We start from the raw sequence: 21,820 nt of genomic DNA on the forward strand, positions 1-21,820 counted from the left end.
GCGTGATGACGTCACGCTAACCGCCGAGCTGACGTTGCCCGGCAGGAGGTGGGGGGGGGGGGAGGGAGGGCGGGTTAAGAGGGCGCTGTCTGAGCAATGCGTGACGCTGCAATATAAACGAACGCTGCGAGACGTTCATTCCACGCGAAAGGCCACCCTCGCGCCAAATGCCGGGGGCCGGGGGAGGTCGGGTGGGAAAGAGAAAGAGAGCAGATGCGGCTGGCGGGAGAACTACAACTCCCGTGATGCTGCGCTCCTGCGCGCACGCGCACGCGAGGCCGCCCCGCCCCCTCCCCCTCACACACACACCACCCGCCGGGCTGGCCGTCTGCGCAGGCGTCGATCTGAAAGTTTGGCGGGGACTGGTCGGCTCCGGGCCTGCACGGCCGCCGCTATGGTCGCCAAGAGGAGGTTGTCGAAGTCAGTTGAAGAGCAGCGTGACCCTGGCGCGAAAGCCATATCAAGTAAGGAGGCAGCCCCCTGGGGGGTCGCTCCGAGTCGCCTCCCTGCATGAAGGGTGCTCACAAATGCAAGTTGTTGTTGTTGTTGATGACACTCCCCCCCCACACACACCAAGGATGGGGGTGACAGGGTGGGGTTGGCATCGTGAAGCCTGGACAGCCACAACATCTGTGTAGCGCCTTTCACGTCGGGAGGACGTCCCAAGGCGCTGGACAAGACGAGGGTTGGCATGGATGAGGGTCTCAGCGGCCTCTGACGGGAGAGGTAGTGGCGGAGGCGGGCGATGTTGGGGAAGCGGGGTGGGTGGGGGGGGGAAAGGCAGAACGGCTCAAGGCACGGTTGCGAGGTTCAGAGAACAGTTGAGGGTTGAAAGAAACAAGACACCGAGATTCCCCGCTGGCTCCGTGAGACGGAATGTGCATCTGGGTAAGTTGGTGCTGTCGGCGCCTGCGGTGAGAAGATGCGGACAGGAGCCAAGCAGGAGAGCCTCTGTCTTGTCGACGTACAGCTGGATCCTGCTCTCGTCCAGGATTTATGTCCGACAGGCAGCAGTGCTCCTGGAATCAAGGGTGGAGGCAAAGAGATGGGCAGCCGGCTCAAAAGGTGCTAGGTTTGTGAGGAGTTAGCTGATCTCAATTGGGGCTGCAGTTGAAGCTACAATTCACCTTAGTGTCTCAGGATAAGGGAGGAATCACCCAGCATTGCTGATCCTGATCGCTGACCGCAGACCCCTGCCCAAAGGTAAGGATAAGCTTGGGTTTGTCTACAAAGCAGATGGATGGATAGCCTATCGATACTTAGTGAATAATGACCACCTTTTGCCAATGCGCCACTGGTGCTCATGGAAGGAATAGAAGGAAAAAGGAGTAGAAGTGATTTTCTTGCCCGTCTGACCCTTAATAATCTGATCATTGCTGTGCGCAAATTGGCTGCTGCGGTCACACACAAAATATACAGTCACTGCACTTGCAGTATCTCTTGTGAAGTGATTTAGGACATCCTCTTGACCTGAAAGTCGGTATACCACATGTAAGGATTATTATTAAATATCTTTGTCAGGAGCGAAGAAGAGCAAGATTGATGGTAGAAAACCGAGCCCATCTGCCCAGGAAGGGGAGGTGGAGGACAACACTGTGTTCGTTCAGCTGCTGAAAGCATCAGGAGTGATTCTGAAATCTGGAAACCTACCAAATGAGCTAAGTATGTCATTATTTTGGAAGAATGAGTTCAAGTGAATCCCATGACCTTCATCTAAACTTAAATTCTGGGATGATGCTACCCATTTGATTTATTATGGTTGGGAGGTGTCTGGGTGGTTGTGGAGTTTGCAAGGAGCTCTTACTTAATTGAGATGTCATTGCATGTTTAAATTCATTAAAGTCTTATTCTGTATTATTATTTTAGCTTTGGACCAAGCAGTGTTCCAGAAGAAGCTTTTTCAAGGTCTACGGAAACACCCACACTATCCAAACGTAAGATTTTATTCAAATGATATTTCAGTAACTTTGCAGTTGAGTGTTAAGCCTCTGTCAGCATTAGGAAATATTCAATAAAACGGAAACGAATATGATCCTGTGCAATGTTGTTATGAACTTACACATACTGTTGGTCACAGTGCAAGGTATGTTTGCTTGCAGAGGCTAATGGAACCCCCAGCATTCCCCTGTGATGCTGATCCCTACCACTTTTGATTCTAGCAGAGTGTCACCTACACAAGAGAAACAGAATACACATTATTCCCCAAACTTTTTGTATTCATTTTGTATTAATCTAAAACCAAATGTTCCCTTCTGGATGTAGTTTGTAAAAATATATTTCATTTTACATCCTAAAATGCAGAATTGTGTCAAGAGGTGAATCTATTGGTAAGCAGCCAGGTGAGGAATGGTAAGTCCCACACCAGGACTTTGAATACACAGTCAAGGCTGACAACAACAACAACAAAATTACATTTGTATAGCGTCTTTCATGTCTTTCACATCGGGAGGACGTCCCAAGGTCATTGGAGTGTCAGTGTCACTCCAATGCAGTGAGGACAGGGAGTCTGTTGGTGTGGTGTTTCTTGAAGAAGCAGGACAGGTGCTCTCCCTGTGATTGCCAAGATCTGTTAAGATAGCAATTTAAGACAGGTTGCTTATGAGGAATAAGAAGGAGGAAGATCAGCTGCAGTTAGTTTCCAAGCAGTTGGTCCCAGAGCAGTCTTGGCAGATGGGTGTGCGTTGGCTGCCAATGTCTGGGGATTTGCAGGAATAATCCTGGATGATGTGGTTTTGTGGTATTTACAGGTTCTGCAGGAGTTTATATCTGGTTTGGAGTCGCACATTGAAGACCGAGATAAGTTCAGGAACTGTCTTTTAGCCTGTGGACTGTCTCAAATGGGAGAATCAAGGTACAGTGTGTTTGGATTAATTATATGCAGCATATAGCAGAGATTGATTAGGGAGCTGAGGTGACCATCATTGGGTACTTCAATTGGAAGCCTAAATGTTCAGTGCAAAAGCTTGAGTTCAATCTCCAGCCCAATAACACTCTTCAAAAACTACCAGCTACCATATCTTAAAAAGTTTTATTTTGGAGACGAATGGATGAAACGTGTTTCTGGGATATTTTCTTGTGCAAATTGCCTACCGTGTTTGCCTACAAAGTACCCAGTCACTGCACTTTCCAGTAAAACCTGTAAAGCACTTTGAGACGTCCTACCAAAGTGATAGGCACTACATCAAACACAAGGTTTATTGTTATGTAATGTGTGATCTCTTTATTTACAGCAATGCAGGGACCTCTTACCAGGAAAGTCTGATAAAGCTGCTTCTGGGGATTGAGGTACTACAGGTAAGAGAATTGTGGGATATGTAAACTGTACACTGACTCAAATTTAGATTACACTGCTCTACTCTAAATTTTGTTTCTCCTTTCCTTTTAGCCTCCAGTCATGAACACTTTATTTGAAAAAATTCCCGAATTTATATATGACAAGTAAGATCCACTTCTGTTCTTCAGTGCAATCTATGGTTAAAATGGAACCGTGGGACTTTCAGCTATTGGGGAGGTTTGTCTCTGGTCTTGTTAAAATGTTGTGACCTTGTGCAATTGGGAACTTGCAGACTCGCACAAACGTTTTGGTTAACCTTTCAAAGCAGTTTTCCTGCATCAAACACTTTGGGTTCTATGGGGCATTTCACATTGACGTTGTGCGTTGCTTTCACGTCATCCCGACGTGAAAGGCGCTCTATAAATGGTATCTTGTTGTTGTTGTTCTTGCATGCGCATTGCTGCTGGGAGGATGTGCATCTTGCTCTCTGCCAAAGCTGATCTGTCGTGTTTGTACTTGGGGTGGGGGGGTACAGGTGACTCACCGACCATTAATCTTCCCTCTCCTGTGAAGCAACAGCTGACTCTCTACACTACACTGTCTCTTACTCCAAATTGACCGGTGCCCGAAGCCTTGGTATAAGCTTCTGTGCCTCAATATAGTTGCCGCATCTCTGCACTATGCAATGAGTGTTGGAGGATGTTACTTTTTTTTCATTATATCATCTATATATAGTCTATTTATATATATGTATATATACACTTTATGAAATATATATTTCACCTACAATCCACTTTACAGTGTATCTTGTGATGCACTTTGAGATAGATTAAGGAGTGTTTAAAATAATGAGGGGAGTTGACAAGATAGTTAGCTAGATTTTCCCTCTGGTAGAGGGAATCCAAGAAAGGGAAAATTAGAGCTAAGCCAGTTTGAAGTTGGATCAAAAAATATTTCTTCACACAAAGGCTTGGCAAAATGTAGAATCACTGCTGAATTAATTGGGATGTTTAATAAAACTGGGAAATGTCTCAATGGGCTTGAAGACCTCCTGCTCCTAATATGGTAGTAATACATTTTGATTGAAAAAAAAGTTTCTTACTAAAGCTATTCTTCCTAATATAGCTTCAATTTGCAGTATGTGGTCCCTGAGGAAGGAGACTTCCACATAAGGGACTTAAATTTATGCGATTTTCTTTTTTCCTGCGTGTCTTGCATCAGAATTAAGCAGCTTTTCATATTGGACTAAGCCAAGGTACACAGTACAGCTTACAGTCTGCAAATATTATTATTCTTACAGCTCTCCCAAGTTGGCAACCTGAAGTATAATATTTAATTTTGAAGTTTCATTGACATTTGAAAGCCAGTAAGAAGATGGATGTGTGTGTGCACTGCTGATCCCCCTGACTTTGAGAGCACTGGCACTGATATCAACTTTATAGCTGATGCCAAGACTAGATAATGTAATAAATTGGTATCGTTTAATATTGATATTGTTTTGCTGTTCCATCTACCACTCCACCCCCACAAAACAAAAAGGCCTGTTTTCAGTTCACTTCCTGCTCCCTATGTGTTTCCTATGCATATCATACATGTGCAGCGCGCAAGAAATGGTGTTGATGGAAACCTGGAAGTCCATTTTTTAGCAACTGGGACGGCAGCCAGTCTACACACTGTTATAAGGGAGCATCTTATAATAGGTTTCTACTTCTATTCATGTTCAGTTGGTAGCACTCTCGCCTGTCGTGTCTGAAGGCTGTGGGTTCAAGCCACACGTTAGGACCTTGAATTCACAAGTCTAGACTGACACTCCAATGCAGTGCTGGATGTGCTGCATTGTTGGAGGGTGCCGCCCTTTGGAAGAAGAGTTAAACTGAAATCCCATCTGCCTGATCAGATGGATATTAAAGATCCCATGGGATTATTCAAAAAGAGAAGGGAGTTTCTCCTGGTGTCCTGACCATCAGTCTTCTGATAAGATTGGCTACTCACTTTGTGGCTGTTTGTGCTGTGCATGTTTGACGATGAATACACAATTACAAAACTTTACTGACGTGCTTTGAGACATCCTCCCGATTTGTAAGGCGCTGTATCAAATGGCAAGGATTATAATTTTTTTTGAAAAAAATTAACCGACTCTCCTTCAACATTACTTTGTGGCAGAGAATTCCACGTTTCCATTACCCTCTGATAATTTGTGGCAATTCACATTTCTTCTTCACTTTCAGTGCACCTGAGGATGGGATTAACATGCCCCGGCTAATCATCAATCAGTTTAAATGGCTGGACAGAATCGTGGATAGCAAGGTAGGAATATACTGTTTTTCTAAACCTTTTGAACTAAGGTGTTTTGGTTTGAACAAAAAAAATATTTTCGCAGGATCAGATACCCTCAGAGAATTCAATCCATTTTTGTTTGCCAACTTCTGAAAGCACTGAATCTTCTGAGGTGCCAGTCGCCCTCCTGTACAGTGGTTGTTCTTCACAGGCTGAGTAGTGATTGTTGGTGCAATATTCAACAAAAACAACTTACATTTATATAGCGTCCTTCACATAGGCTAATGTCTCGGATTGCTTTGCAATGATGGGGTGGATGCCGAAAAGGGGAGGGAAATGGGGAGGTTGAAGAGGTAGATTTTAAGGCAGGTTTTAAAAATGGATAGAGAAGGGGGTCGCGAGGTAGAGAGAAGGTACAGTATATTCTGTGAACCGCTTTGAGACGCCAATGATGAGATAAGGCGCTATATCAAATGCAAGGATTATTATTGGTGAGCATCAAAACATTATTTAAGTCATATGCTTCTGCTTTTGTCCAGCTAGAACATAAAACTATCATTAATCAAGGCAAAAGGTACCCCTCGTAATCGATCTGAATTGCTGCTGTTTTTCTGTTACATATCGGGATCTAATTTGTGATATTCACAAACTTTTGCGTTCATTTTGACTTCTGGATTCAAAATACATGCAAATTGAGCATCTCATGTTGGCAAAAACAGAGCAAAACACCAAATGGGAAGTATTTTTATTCGGATTTTGGGATTCGTAATTTCAAAATCTAATGGTCGCAGATAAGAAACTGAAATGAACACAAGGTTGCAAATTAGCCTCCACTATTGCTGTGCAGTGCTTTGCTTTATTTTTCCTTTTAAAAGTTCTTTCTTTTACTTCACATGGAATGTGTTTTTGGAAGACTGGGCCATACAGTTATTGCTTACTCACCAGTTCGCTTCATTCTAGGAGATGACTAGTAAAATCATGCAGCTGATCAGCGTTGCACCCCTGGAGATCCAGCGAGACATCATCACCAGTTTGCCAGAGATCCTGGAAGACGCACAGCACAATGAAATAGGCAAGGAGCTTAAGTACGTCTGATCCAAACTGTCAGCGTATTTCCTGGGGACAGAACTTTATTCTTCTTAAAGCTGCTTCAGATGTTTTGTAACCACAATGATGCTCTTATCAGGAGCACACCCATTATTTCCTTTGAGTATGTCAAGCTCAAACGTTAGGCTGAGATTCCAGTGCAGCACGAGGGAGTCAGAGGTTCCATCCTTCGGATGAGACGTTCCACTGAGGTTAACGCGTAACCAAGGTTAACGTCTCATCCTTCGGATAATAAAATTGCTATGTGCATATTGGCTTCTGAGTTTGCCTACAAATAGTCACTGAAATTCACAGTGACGTTTTACATATAAACATAAGAACTGCTAGCCGAAAGAAGATCAAAGTTCATCTAGTTCGCCTTTCACCATCCTGGCAGTCGCATACACCTGTCATGTCTCAAACTATATGTTGTATCCCGAGATATTATTTCCTAACAGAAATCTCTGTAAATTGTTCTTGAAACAACATTTGTGAAGCGCTTTGAAATATCTCAACAATTTGATAAGGCATGATATCAAATGCAATGATTATTGCACCTATAAAAGTACTGTATAAGTCTTATAATGTTGAGATGAACACTTCAGCAAAGTAGCCTGCAAACATGTTTAAAAATATCACCTGGAGATTTAGAAGAAATAACACTGAAATCCAATGACTGTATGTGCTATTGTGGAGTTTGCCAGTGCCAGGCTAACGTACATGCACGTACACCAATTAGCAAGGAAAATAAATGTCTGATCGGTTTGTTTCAACAACAATAACTTGCATTCTGATAGTGCCCTTCACACAGGGTAGTATTGTGGAGCGCTGAGTTTCAAATGGAACAGGGGCTTCAGAACCAATTCCATGAATAACTACTATATCTCAAAACTATCACAAGGCAGAGAGGAAGGAGACTCACAATCTTTTCTCCGCATTCCTGTTAGTACAGTAAATCCTGTGAAGCACTTTTTCCTTCCGACTTGAAAGTTGCTATATCAGATGTGAGGATTATTATTACCTCAAACATTGTGAACACTTTTGTTTCTTTCCAACAGTTTGCTGTTGCAGCAGAACACTCAGCTGACAGTACCTATCTTAGATGCTCTCTCCAGCCTCAATTTAAGGACAGAGCTATTAGCTGAGGTGAGATATTCTTTCTTCATGCGCAAGAATATAGTCTCTGCCGTGTGGTGGGAATCTGGTAATCATGCCCTATTCTAGTGCTGGTTGGAATTTTATGGATCCAACTAAATTCAATCTTAATTTGGAAGCCGGTACTTTCTAAAACAGTAGAAATCTTTCTCATTCGGGAAAGATTTTAATTTTATTTGTTTTGTGTGTAGGTGCGTCAATCTGTCATGTCAACCCTGTCTGCAGTGAATCTTGAAGATCTGCCTGTAGTCATCAAGTTCATTCTTCACGCCATCACAGCAGCCGATGCAGTAGAGGTAAAACCCGCATGTTATACATTTTCAAAAAAAGTGTTTGGCTCATGTGCAATTCATGTTACAGCAGATTGTTGTTTGGTGCCCAGAGACCTTTTAAATGAGACTCATATCTGAGCCACAACTGGCACCGCCTTCCATCACCTCCGGAATGTCGCCAGACTACGGCACTACCTCACCCCTCACGCGGCTGAAACTCTGGTCCACGCCTTTATCACCTCAAGGCTGGACTACGGGAACTCTCTCCTCGCCGGCCTTCCCGGCACCTCCCTCCACAAGCTGCAGGTCATTCAGAACTCTGCAGCTCGTGTACTGTCCCGCACCAGGCTTCGCGACCACATCATTCCCACCCTCACTCACCTCCACTGGCTCCCCATCCCCCAGAGGATCGAATTCAAGATCCTCATCTTCACCTACAAGGCCATTCACGGCCTCGCTCCCTCCTACCTCTCCGACCTACTATCGCCCTACCTACCTGCCCATACCCTCCGTTCCTCTGGCTCCGGTCTGCTCCACATCCCCCGCCCCAACCGCCCTACCATCGGTGGCCGGGCCTTCAGCCTCGCAGCCCCTAGGCTCTGGAACTCTATCCCCCAGTGCCTTCGTCTTGCCTCCTCCCTTTCCTCCTTCAAGGCCGGTCTCAAGACCTTTCTCTTTGACCGAGCCTTCAGCTCCCCTCTCGACTCTCTACCCCCTCCTCGCTCCCTCCCCTCACCCTGACCATTTCCCCCCTGCTCGGGTCCTGACCCAACTGTACAGCGCCTTGGGACGTCCTCTCGACGTGAAAGGCGCTCAATAAATGGAATCTTGTTGTTGTTGTTGTTGTTTGAGCCCGAGCTCAAGGAAAATAATAATTCTTGCATTTGATATAGTGCATTGTCACGTCGTTGAGCCATCTCAAAGCACTTCACAGAATGCATTGCAAAGTGGATAGAGTGTATTGTGTGGCGAAACGCAGTAGCCAATTCCAAGTGTCCCACAAATAGTCTTGGATTGAGTGACCACATTTTTTTGGTGGGGGGGGTGGATTATTACCCCTGTAAAGTGATCCGCCAATCGAATAACAACTGGGTTCCTACTTACTGCTAGATGTGGAGTAGGGAAACTTCCTAAGATGTCGTACTTCTCTTGCAGGTGATCTCAGAATTGCGCAGGAAGATTGAGCTGGAGTCTTGTGTGCTTCCCCCACAGCTGCAGCCCAGTCAGAGCCAACAAACGTGCCGGAATCCTGGCGGGTATGGTACCAAAGAATCAGCTTTAAGGGCAGATGTTGGAATGGGAATACACACATTTAAACTGTAACATCGGAATTGTAGCATCCTGATTGGTGTCCTGGTTGAGATCAGCTGAGCATTGGCTGTATTTTGAACCCTTCCAGTCTGTACCTTTACCCACTAGGCTAATATAAACAGAAGCATGTACCCAAATCAGACTGTTCTATAGCAGGGATCCAACAGGACATGTTTCATTCCACACCAGAGAAATAACAAACTAATTCATGCTCTATTTTTGTATCTAGAACTTCAATAAATCAGGTGAAACATGACTGTGTTGGCATTATGTTTGATGTCATAAAAGTCTCCGTGAGGTTTCAGAAGACAACAGCGGAAGCCTGGATTAAGGTGATTGAACTGCTGGTTCTGTACAATGGATGTTTTTAAACTTAGTGATGTTGAACATAGCAAAGTCTGGTGTAATATTGTAATATTCTCATGCCCCTGATTATGAAAGAGAGCAAATTTCCTGCTATAAGAATGACTACGATAGACCTTTTTGAAATCCTTTTGCAAAGTTTTGAGGCTTTTTGTATGGCTTCAAAGACCTGTTGTCCCTAAATTATTGTCAGGATTGTCAAATACACAACTTGTGATTGAACTCAGGAAACATTTGAAAAGTGGCATAAGTCACTCATGTGATTTGTGCACTGCCCACAATGTATATAATTCCTAGATGTTATCACATAAATCATTCTTTTCCATGTATTTGCACTGACAAACATGACTTCTACATTGCTTTTTGTGCACAGGCTCATCCGTCTTGGAGCGAATCCATTGCTGCAACTTTCCCAAAACATTGTCCAAAAAAGCGAGTCGTGTTAGGGCAGGTGTAAGAGCATTTGCTGTAAACCCTGACACTGGGTAACTAGTAGAGGGATGGAGGTGTCAGAAAGCAGGGTTGCAGTCCTGCTTCCACATCATGTGGTGGGTGATCTTAGGATATTGACCCCCCTCCAGGGGAAAGATGCAGAGTGGATACCACTCTTTTCCCTGCAAGCAGAACAACCAGTTTTAAATCTGTTATTATCTCCCAGTCAAGTAGAGAATGATGAGTGGCCTATAGCAATTTGGAGGAGAATGAAACGTGGGAGGAAGAATCTTTCTAAAAATGAAATGTCCAGATCAGTAAAGCTCAGGATGGACTGACATTGTAACTTTTCTTTCAGGCTATTGAGAAAGTAGATTCCGCTGCAGAACACAAGGTAAAAGATTTCTACCTGTATTTCATTCTTACAACTGTTGTCAATGGAGCTTTGTAAAGAAAATGTAGTTTACTCTCACTCAAGTTAAATGTTATTAACAGTAATAAGAATTAGTGCTGGGTGCTTGGAATGCATCTGCAGTAATTGTGTTTGGTCAGCCTGACGTTTGGCCCATTGACGTGCTTAAGAATATACAAACTAGACTGATCTTTCCACACATATATATGTCACCTTGGAATGGAATGTGCACTCTCTCCCTTGGAGGGTCGCCTTCTGCTTACCTAATTTCAGAACATGCTGGTGTGAAGCCTGGGAATTCCATTGTGTGCTTTGGGGTACTCCTGGAGCTTAACAAATAGTTTACAATTGCGGGCACTGTCCACCAAGCTTCCTGCTGCTTCTCCAGATAGGATCATGCATCCTGTTAGGGCTTTACTGGGTTAACAAAAGCCAAACGGGAAGAATCCTTACCCGTAGTGATCAGTTTTCTCCTCCAAGTCGTGGGAGCTGGTCTGTCATCAGCAATGCTTTGGAGTAATGAAGGATGAGTGTGCTGCCTAATGGTCAGGCGTAGCTGGTGTGAGACCCGAGCTGAATACATACATCATATGTAACATGCACCATAACCCATTTGTAACCAATGGTACTGCAGCATCTACTGAATTGCTAAAAATAACAGCCTCTTTGCTGCATCTTCATAACAAGCATGATTTTTTAAATCTTATCAGACTCTTTATTACATGTGGGAACGTGCCTCCTTAAATATTAATTGTGATTTACCAAAGACATTCGTTTATACAGTAAGTAAATATTCTCAGTACATTACAATGTTTCACATTCTATTTCGCCTGTAGGTCATAGATCTGCTAGTCCTCTTGATACTTCACACAACCAACACAAATAACAGCAAGAAACAGGTGGAGAAGCTGCTACGTAATAAGGTCCGTCTCGGAAACATCCGGAACCAGCTTCTCCAGGTTGCGTTCAAGAGCCATGCTACGGTTAGTATTGTTGGCCTGTCTCAATGAACAATGACACGCTTCATCTATTTATTTTGGTCAGCCAGGTGTTTGACACATACAGAAACCCATCTCCAAGTATGCCATCATATGTGGAAATTTCCTTGGGTTTGGAATCGATCGTGTGCTCTCTCTCCCTGGAAGGATAGCTGCTGCTTACCTAATTCCAGAGTATATTAGGCGCAGCTTGGTGAGAATCAAAGCTTACAAGCCCCAGAGTGTGCATTAGGTACTGCTGGAGTTCAACCAGCTAAAACCATTGAGACCACTGTCTAGTAAGTTTCCCCATTGCTGTCCAGTTAGAATTACTTTACCTGTTAGGGTTTGGGCTTGCTGGGTTAACAGGAGTTGAGTATGAAGTCACTTTTGTTCTGCTTGAAGGTAGGCTGGCTGGAGTCAGCATTGCCTTGATGAAATGCAGATTCAACAGGTTCAGGAGCCAAATTACCGAGGCTCTCACAGAGGGTTGACTTTTTTTGTCAAGCATGTCACTACATTCACCCAAAAGTGACCCTCCTAAGAGGATAGTTTTTCCCTCTTTCTTCCCCCTCCCTCCACATAAAACACAGGCCTACCTGTTGTGAAATTAGAGTGAAACGGAGAGGTCTGTTTTACAACCGGTCACTAATGTAAGACAAAACTAAAACTAACATTTATACAGAGAGTGGTGAGAATTTGATACTCATTTCCAGAAGCTGTAGTTGAAGCAGAAAGCATCAGTTGTTTTTAAGAGGAAATTCTATCCATATCCGAGAGAGAGAGGAATAGATGGGTTGTGGTGGGGGGGTTAAGAATGGGTAAGGCCTCATGTGGAGCATAAATATTGGAATGAATTAGCTTGACTTTAGATTCTACACAGTTCATTAATTTGAGTAGAAGACCTTTGTCAGGATATCTGATGAACAGTCACATCCAAAATGCTCAACTGCTTTTGTCAAATGCTGATTAAACTTTCAGTAGAATTTCTGCTTTTTTGATGTTGATTTCAGATTTCTAGCAAAGTTTGATTTTGAACAAAATTGGTACAAGCATTTTCATGATAAATAGACCTGTTTTGAAACTGCTTCAACCTTTTAAGTTCTCTGCCTTATTTCATTTACCTGCAGTATAGTGTATGAAACATTCACTGCAGTGCTGAATGTGCTGAATGATGAATATTGGAGGTGCTGTCCTTTGGATGAGAAATTAGACTGAGGTCTCATCTGCCTGTTTTTGAGTAGACATTAAAGATCCTGTGCTATTAATGGAAAAGAGAAGGGAATTTCTTCCAACACACTGGAAAACAATGCTCCATATAAATTGGTTTATTCACTGGTTGTACTTACCATGTTTGGGCGCAGTAAAGGCAAGACAATAGGATTGGTTTCTGGAAGGATAATCCTATAAACCTCGCATTTGGTATAGCTCCTTTCATGTCAGAAGCACATCCTAAAGCACATCCACAGGATTTACTGTGAAGTGGAGTGACTTTTTAGGTGAACATGCAGCCCAATTGCGCACAGCAATGTCCCACAAACAGTCATGAAACAAATGAGCAATTTTATTTTGGGGAATTGTTGGCCAAAGCATTGGGAGAAACTTCTCTTTTCAAATAGTGCCATGGGATCTTTAACATCCATCTGAACAGGCCGACGGGACCTCAGTTTTAAAGTCTAATCCGAAGGATGCCACTTCCAACAATGTAACATCCCCCCAGCACTGCGTTGGAGTGTCATCTTTGACAATGTGATTTCAAATCCCAAAGTGGTACTTGAACCCACAATCTTCTACCAACTGAGCCAGGCCTCTAATCATTTCATGTCCAGAGAGAAAAGCTCCAACCTATCCAAAGTTTCTTGATCATTCTATCCAGTCATCCCTGGTAACATCCTTTGGTGAAGAATATTCTGTGCTAATTATTCTTTTCTCTTTCAGGTTGTTCGCGAGTACTTTCCCACCATACTGTCTCTGGCCCAGACCCTGCTGAGATCCACAGATCCAAGTGTGGTATCATTTGCCTGCGAGATGTACAAGCTTGCTTTTAGAACGTTTGACTCCTATTGTCAGCAAGTAAGAAAAGTCCTACATCTTAAGTGTGTTCCATCTTACCTAATATTTTCTTTTAAACATTCTCCTGCGCTGCACAGTGGTACTGGTTATTGGAGCACCAATGTTATCTGCTGCAAAGTGGTAGGATGTAGGTTTGCATCAGCTCCAGGGAAGAGACACAATGAAGCGACGTGGAAGCTGGAGGGATCTAAAAAAACTGCTTACAATATCTTTCTTTGATCCTGCAAAATTGGAATTACCAATTCTATTCAGCCAGTGCCACATTCATTGTTTCTTCTGACGTATGGATGGAAATCCTGTCTGATATTCCTGATGACGAAAATGTGCATTGTTCAAATAAAATATTGGTGTGAAAAACGTGAGTTTTCAGGACTAGTCAACGTGACAATTCACATTTTCCACCGTTGGGGAACTCTTTTCAGAAGTTGCTTTTTCACCCGTCTCCTGCCCATTGTTAACACATAGATTTGCTGACAGAAGTTAATTTCTGTCCTCTCTCTCTGTCTCTCTTTCTCTCGGCTCAGGAAGTTGTTGGTGCGCTGGTGACACATGTTTGTAGCGGTTTCACTGCAGAGGCCGATGTCTCCCTCGATGCCCTTTTAGACCTGGTTTCTCACAGCTTGTCTGCTATGGCTGTCTATGCTGTTTTTGTGAAGGTAAGCAGTCAGCTATTGCAAACCTCTTAAGTACTTTTGCTCTGTCCTTTTTACAATTTGTGTTTTGAATGTCAGCTGTTGAGCTCCAATGATGTGATAGCAGATCGGCAGTGAGTGACAGGTGTAACACTGAGGCACCAATCATTCTGAATAATGGAATGAGTTATATTTTCTTAAAACACTGGCCTAAAGCTGCCAAAGTAGATGAATATTCATAGATCTCAAAAGAGGATGAAGAATGTCCTTCAGACCATTTGATTTAATCCTTCTAGAATACCCCTCTTCTGTCTCACCATTGAGAACCAACATCAATAGTTTTTTTTAAAGAATTCGCTCAAACAACCTTCTTTGTAAGATATTACAAGAGCTGCTGATTGCCACTGTTTTATAAAGAAATTCCTCCTCTTTTTGCAAGATTTGCCTTTCACAACCCTGATCCTATGACCTTATCCTTGTAGAATGTGAAATTGAGAGATCCAGGAAAGTTTGACAGATTTACTGGCAAGGATTCAGGGGGCAAAGTGCCCAAAAGGACTGTGGATATTTGAATGTTGGGAGTAACAGAATCCATGTTGGTCTGATAATGACTGAACTAATTATTGGAAGTAATTTTCACGGAGGATTGTTTTTATCTACAGGGAATCCTGGACTACATGGATAACTTGTCTATCCAACAGATCAGGAAGCTGTTCTACATCCTCAGCTCGCTGGCTTTCAGTAAAGGACAAGAGGGGAGTCACATTCAGGTGAACCAGAGGTCTTGTTGGTTTTTATATTTTAATATCTCGCATAACTCTTTTTAAAGGGAAGCAGAGAAACTGAACAAATGCATCTGATTTCAGGGAAAGTACTTACCATTTACCATGTTAAGCAGTTAAGCTTCATCCCAGTAGGTTGTCTCTTTCCATGTTTTAGCACTTCAAAATGCTACCCTGCGTGAAAGGCCCTGTATAATTGCAAGTTGTAGTTGTATGAAGGGGTTTCTTTTGCGTTTTATGAAATGGGGGAGATATTAGTTGAGTATCTGCATGGGGAGGTGGCAATGCTTTGTGAGCTAGTAAGAGATTCACATTGTAAACGCACATCAGCAAATGGCACTAAACGTACTGACGCATGTTGCAACACTTGAGAGAGAAAAAAGAAAGTCTAGCACAGAATATTGTTCATAAAAGAGGCTTAGAGGGAGAAGGCCCTTCGGTCCATTTGATCTCAGTTTTCAGTAGGAACAGGCATTGGAATAAAGTAGATCTTAAATTGATATTTAAATATAATAGCTGAACATTATCAGATCCAAATGTGCAGTGTGAAGATTCCCTTCTCTGGGTATTGGATCCACTTTACAAAATCTGAAGGGAGCGCTCTTGAGTCAGATACGGTGTATGATTGTTCTGTTTTGCATTGCAAGTGTGTATCAGCATTAATATGCTATTAAGCTTTGGAACTCTCTCCCTCTATCTCTCCGCCTTGCCTCCTTCCTCTCTTTCAGATCACGACTTAAGACCTTCTTCCACCGTGCTTACGGTCACCTACCTTCCCTGACTTGGCTTCAGACTCCACCACTATTAAGCACTCAGAGATGCTGCCCTGTATAAAGGGCGCTATATAAGTGCAAGTTGTTATTGTATTATTGCCCTCTGGCATGAGGGATTACTAACAACCCTTGTCTTTGTGTGCAGGATGACATGCACATTGTGATCAGGAAACAGTTGTCCAGCACGATATCCAAGTATAAGCGCATCGGGATCATTGGAGCGGTCATGATGATTGGCAGCCTGGCTTACAACAGGTAGAGCAGCCTCGACATCATCTGACCTTCGCTGACGCTGGGAAGACAAATACTTGACAAGTGGGGTGGGGGGGATGACTGTTTTTAGCGAGTGTGATTTTGTAGAGAGAATTAAATTGTCCAGACACATGTTGAACATTAACATGTCACTGCAAATTCAAACAGAATCTAGAAATTGACTTTTGGAGTATAAATACCAGCATAGACTGGTTGGTCTCAATGGCCTGTTTCTGTGCTGTACAGTTTACAGACATCTGTTCCACACAGTTTTCTCAGCTAGGAGGCTGGGCAGGAGACCTGCTCACTTAACGGTGTGTTTGAAGTGTCCTCAAGGTGACCTTCTGCTTTTTCCTTTTGTTTTGTCCTTGTCGGTGAACATTTTGAGTCTTTTCTAGCTCTTCAGCTGAACACTGGGAATGACGGTTTATGTGCATTTCATGCGCAGTCTATTGCATAATCCTAAAACAAGTGTTAGTTTTGCTCAATTGGTAGCACTTTTTCCTCTAAGTCAGGAAGGCTATAAGTTTAAGCCCCATGTTGGGACTTTCAATTCCTAGTCTAGGCTGACACTCCAATGTGTTGCTGGATGTGGACTGCATTGATGGAGGGGTGCTGTCCTTCAGATAAGAACTTAAACTGAGGTTCCATCTGCATGTTCGGCTGGATGTTTAAAGATTCCATGGCAATATTCAAAGAAGGGATTTATTCTAGTTTCCTGGCCAGTAATCCTCCAGATAAAATTAGTTACGACACTTTACAGTGCCTCTTGTGAAGCACTTTAAGAAGTCCTTACCTGAAAGGCGCTGTATCAAATGCAAGGATATTTATAATATCCTGAAGGATTATAATTTCAATTTTGTAGAAGTTTGATGGTTGAGGACAGGGAACAAACCTAAGCTTTTAAACAGTGAAACAGGTGATGTATCAACGTTATTGTTGTTACCAGTTTACAGTCTGAACACGCGCATCAATTGCTAATTGGGTTTCTTTTCCAGGAGCAAAGCTGAAGAAGCATCTTCCAATTCGGCAACCATGAGCAAGGAGTCACTACGACAGGTAGGGACTTTTATATGTATGCTTTGCACCTCGATCTCCCAGCACATCCCACTGGCAAGGGATGTTTAGTTATTAAGTCATTGGGAGAAGGGGTACTCTTCCATCTGAATATTATGATCTAGAATAATGTTCTACGGTGATAACCCTTGGGTTTGGTATGGTGCCTACAATATAAAATGTTTCACAGGAATTTCTGTAAAGTGCATTTGTAGTAAAATGCAGTAACATGTATTAGTCAATATTAGTAGACAAATGTGGTAGCTAATTTATGGGCAGCAGTATTTCCCCTCTCCAAACAGCCATGAAATAAATTGCTTATTTTATCTGTAGAATTCCTGTCCAAGACACCAGGAGAAATGTCCTTCTCCATTCATATAGTGTCATGGGATCTTTAACGTTTACTTTAACAGGCGGTTGGGATCTCAGTCTGACATTCTCATTCTACAAATATGATTGACCAAAAGGACGTGGAGGGTTGGAGATAATTGATCTGGTTTTGTTCTTGTTTTTAACATTCTAATTTTTAAACCCAGGCCACCGCGCTGCTGGAGTTAGTCCGTGGATGCAGCGAGCATTCCCCAGAGGCCGCGGCTCTGTATTACGATGAGTTGGCTAACCTGGTGCAGAAAGGAAACCTGGATCCACAAGTGCAGGTAAAATCTCACTCTGCCTGTAAACATTTATCATAATAATTACCCTTGCATTTGATATGGTGCCTTACCATATCGTTGAGAGGTCTCAAAGCGCTTCACGGAATATATTGTAAAGTATATTTTGACTGTATATTTTGTGGTCGAAACGCAGCACCCAGTTGATCACAGCAATGTCTCACAAAGCAGTGGAGTGACTAAATTTTTTTCCAGGGGTGGGATTATTACCCCCCGAAAGCGATCTGCCAATCCGCTAACAACCGGGTTCCTACTTAATGCTAGGTAATCCGAGGTGTGAGGAGTAAGGAAACTTGCCTTACCGAGGCAAGTTCGCTACCCACTACGCTATGGGACTCGTTTTTTTTGCAGGCAATTTACAATTGCCAATTGCCCACAAAAAAAACTCTTGGGAAGGAGGACCTTTTATTTAAGTAATATTGGAGTTGTTTCTGCAGTAAATTAATTCTATCTCTATTTTAGGTGTCTGCGAATTTAATCTTTACTGTAAAAAATTCCAGAATCGGGAGCAAAAATGAAGATTTCTGCAAATAAATGCACTCTGCTCTAAAATGCTACTCGCTCTCTTTCTCTCTGTGCTCTTTTTCTGTCTCTCTGCTATGCAGGAGTTGATTGGGAGAAGTGTGCTAGATGATTTTCAAGAAGATTTTGTGGTGGATCAGGGACCAGTTATGGAAGGGTAAGTCTGTGATGAGTATTTGCTGTTGAATCATGAATATTTACTGCCAATTGACTATTATCAATATCGCATTTAGATGCAACTAAATAAATGGGGTTCTGTAGCGTGTATTAGAAAAGGCCAAGTTGTATTTTTGAAAAGAAAGACTTTCATAATTATTATACGAAACGTTTATTCTGTGCATTAAGAGCTTTGACCAGTCTACAGTTTGCTTCTCCACACAGCGAGTTCCTGAGCTCAACTGTGAGGTTGGAAGCACTGAGCGGAGAGCAGATATCAATAATAATAATCTTTGCATTTGATATAGCGCCTGCCTTATCACATCTTCCTGATGTCTCAAAGCACTTCACAGAATATACTATTGAATTATATAAGTAAATTGACTATCGGGCGAAATGCGCCAGCCAATTGCGCCACAGCTGTGTCCCACAAACAGTTGTGGATTGAGTGACCACATTTTTTTTTATTCTTGAAGGGATTATTACCCTGGAAAAGCCAATTGACTAACAACTGGGTTCCTACTTACTGCTAGGTAAACAGAGATGTGTGGAGTAAGGAAACTTGCCTAAAGGTTTCGCTCTGCCGGAATTGACCTAGGTCCTCTTGCTTGTGAGGCGAGTGCTCAATAGCTGGAATGGACTACTGAGAACTTGGTTGAGGCCAGAACGTTGATGTATTTAAAAAACAATTTTGTGATTTTGTATACTTGGTATTCTGGAAGGATGAGATCAAATAGGGTGAAGGGCCTCCTTCATACCCACCTCTCAATCTCTTAGGATATTTCAAGGAGAAAAATGATTTGCTACTTGTCAAGTAAAACCTAGAAGGGAAGAAAGGAGAGAATGTAGAAGAAAAAAAGATACTGTATAATAAACAAAACTGCTGTGCAAAATCAAATGACAGTATTGTCAGCCGTACAAAGCTATTAACACGCGTGTTGTTGATTCTTGTCAGTAAATATGTGCTGCCACTAATGGTGATGTATAACCTGGACGAAGAGGAGAGTGAGGGCGGGATTGTTATCAACCTTCTCCCACTGCTTTCCGAGATGCTGACCAACGGTTGGGAAAGAGCACCAGTCAAACATGGAACTAAGAAGTAAGTAAATTATTCTTTACATATAAAGCCTCAATTGTTCAGACCAGTTTCATTCTCAAATACGATACATTTTACCTGCCTTTTACCCTCCCTGGCCCTGGGGAGGCCAAAACCAATTTAGCCAATAATGTTTGAAGCAGGCCTTGAGGTTATGTTTAATTGTTTTTTTTCCTTTTAATTGTTTAGGGGTATTTCTCCTGTGTGTCTTGCCTCCTTCTTCCGTTTACTGAGATTCTGTGAAGAGGTACAGCACAATGGCAACTTGGAGGAGATTGATGCTCTATTAGGTAAGCTCTCAGATACTGGGTGTTCGATAGTCTCTCAGTTTCTGGGTATTGGGATAGGCTCTCAGTTACTGGGTATTGGGTAGACTTGCAGACATTGAGTGTGTTAAGTACGTTCTCAGTTACTGGATGTTAAATAGGTTCAGATCTTGTGAATCCTGCTCCACTGTATGCGGTTCTATGTATTTGAAAAAAAACAATATACAGCATGTCAATATCACTGGTTGTTTCACCCTAGGTTGTCCATTGTACATGACCAACGATGAAATGGTAGAGAAATTGGAGTCACTGTCCAAACAGGAGCGAGAGCTTCTATGCTCACTACAGTTTCATGCCCTGAATTGGTTTAGAGAGGTAACCAGGCGAGAATGGCTTTAATAATGTAAAAAAGAACCAACTTTCATTTTATAGCATTTTAAAGCATCTCAAGGCGCTTTGCAATAATTACTGTAGTTACTGGTTTTGTAGTCAAGCATTTTGTGCACAGCAAGATCCCACAAACAGCCAAGAGGTGAATGACATCTCTCCTCAAATAATAATAATCCTTGCATTTGATATACAACCTTATCACGTCTTCGAGATGTCTCAAAGCGCTTTACAGAATATACTGTGAAGTGAATTGACTGTATATTTTGTGGGCAACATGCAGCAGCCAATTGCGCACAGCAGTGTTCCACAAACAGTCGTGGATTGAACTGACCAATTTATTATTAGTATTTTTTTGAAGAAATTATTATTCCCGGAAAGTGATCCGCCAATCGACTAACAATCGGGTTCCTACTTACTGCTAGGCAAACAGGCGTGTGGAGTAAGGAAACTTGCCCAACATTTTGCCCTGCCGGGAATCGAATGGAAATGTACAGGGCAGAAGGAGCCCTTTCAGCCCATTGAGTCTGCTCCTGCCCTTAGAGCTAGCTGTATGATTCACAGTAAATCATGTGAAGTGCTTTGTGATGCCCTCCAGTTGTGAAAGACTCAAACGTAAAGATTATTAATGTTTTATCAAGAGGCAATATTTTGTAGTATTATCTGCTCCTAGTCACTCAGGTGAAAGAATGCAAAATATATTGCACAGATTTGCTGATTCCCTAGTTGCGCCTTGCCCTTCATTGCAACTTGTACTATCCCGCTGCAGAATTGACAGATCTGAGGGTGAGCTGGGTGCAGAGTGGAGAAAATGCAAGTTCTTTCTTCATTCTTCTAGCTCTCTTCGGTAAATCAAAGATTGAAGGGTACAAACCCATGTACTGTTGCTTTGTAATTCAAAAGATGCTTCACTATAACATTGAAACATCTCAAAACGTTTTACAATAATTACTGTAAAATGTAGGGACCTGGTATTTGTAGGCAACTGCAACATCCATTTTGGCTCTACAAACAGCCAAATGAATGACAAATTTATTTGGGGGATTGTTGGCCAGGACACCGGAAGAAATTTCCTTCTCTTTTTTTAACCTGTATCCTGGGATTTTTAATGTCCACTGGAACCAGGCAGATGGGATCTCCGTTTCGCAACATCTCTCATAATGTAGCAATCCCTCAACATTGCACTGGAACAGCATCCTAGATTATGAGTCTCAGGACCCATCATTGGGCTTGAGCCTACAAGCTTCTGACTCAGAGCAAGAGTGCTATTGACTGAGCCAGGCTGATGCCTACATTGGAATAAGGGAGAAATTTCTAATCTATGGGTTTGTTGACTCTTTCTCTCTCTGCTTTTCAGGTGGTGAATGCGTTCTGTAAACAGCAAGACCCAGAGATGAAGGGCAAGGTGCTCCTTCGATTACAGAATATCACCCAGCTGCAGACCAGTCTGGAGAAATGTCTTGCAGGTTTGGTCTCTTCTGTTGTAGACGTATGTCGTTGGGTACTTCATAATATATATGTAATACGTTAGTTTGGTTTGGCATTGGTGGGCTCTCTCAGATTGATTGAGCACTGGGTTTGAAACCAGAAGGTCT

General features: G+C 42.6%; 1 protein-coding gene across 3 annotated transcripts in view; it reads left to right on the plus strand.

Annotated features, from left to right (window-relative positions):
- The first annotated feature begins 336 nt into the window (after positions 1 to 336).
- The window catches only part of fancd2 (FA complementation group D2), a 40,121-nt gene continuing 18,637 nt past the window's right edge, over positions 337 to 21,820 (plus strand). Inside the window, exons 1-25 of one of the 3 annotated variants that reach the window (XM_007890293.2) lie at positions 337 to 464; positions 1,522 to 1,662; positions 1,867 to 1,934; positions 2,748 to 2,851; positions 3,231 to 3,294; positions 3,386 to 3,438; positions 5,503 to 5,581; positions 6,512 to 6,636; positions 7,696 to 7,783; positions 7,984 to 8,088; positions 9,220 to 9,320; positions 9,605 to 9,707; positions 10,529 to 10,564; positions 11,419 to 11,565; positions 13,498 to 13,632; positions 14,157 to 14,288; positions 14,927 to 15,034; positions 15,965 to 16,074; positions 17,070 to 17,130; positions 17,664 to 17,783; positions 18,404 to 18,477; positions 19,432 to 19,575; positions 19,762 to 19,862; positions 20,098 to 20,213; positions 21,583 to 21,691. In XM_007890293.2, the coding sequence (XP_007888484.1) occupies positions 395 to 464; positions 1,522 to 1,662; positions 1,867 to 1,934; positions 2,748 to 2,851; positions 3,231 to 3,294; positions 3,386 to 3,438; positions 5,503 to 5,581; positions 6,512 to 6,636; positions 7,696 to 7,783; positions 7,984 to 8,088; positions 9,220 to 9,320; positions 9,605 to 9,707; positions 10,529 to 10,564; positions 11,419 to 11,565; positions 13,498 to 13,632; positions 14,157 to 14,288; positions 14,927 to 15,034; positions 15,965 to 16,074; positions 17,070 to 17,130; positions 17,664 to 17,783; positions 18,404 to 18,477; positions 19,432 to 19,575; positions 19,762 to 19,862; positions 20,098 to 20,213; positions 21,583 to 21,691 (2,494 nt within the window). In that variant the 5' untranslated portion in view covers positions 337 to 394. Of the gene's footprint in view, positions 465 to 1,521; positions 1,663 to 1,866; positions 1,935 to 2,747; positions 2,852 to 3,230; positions 3,295 to 3,385; positions 3,439 to 5,502; positions 5,582 to 6,511; positions 6,637 to 7,695; positions 7,784 to 7,983; positions 8,089 to 9,219; positions 9,321 to 9,604; positions 9,708 to 10,528; positions 10,565 to 11,418; positions 11,566 to 13,497; positions 13,633 to 14,156; positions 14,289 to 14,926; positions 15,046 to 15,964; positions 16,075 to 17,069; positions 17,131 to 17,663; positions 17,784 to 18,403; positions 18,478 to 19,431; positions 19,576 to 19,761; positions 19,863 to 20,097; positions 20,214 to 21,582; positions 21,692 to 21,820 lie in introns of those variants that run through there. The other 2 variants (XM_007890294.2, XM_042339638.1) reach the window with 2 other exon arrangements.

Source organism: Callorhinchus milii, unplaced genomic scaffold (genome assembly GCF_018977255.1).
Source record: "Callorhinchus milii isolate IMCB2004 unplaced genomic scaffold, IMCB_Cmil_1.0 Scaffold12, whole genome shotgun sequence".
NCBI lineage: Eukaryota > Metazoa > Chordata > Chondrichthyes > Chimaeriformes > Callorhinchidae > Callorhinchus > Callorhinchus milii.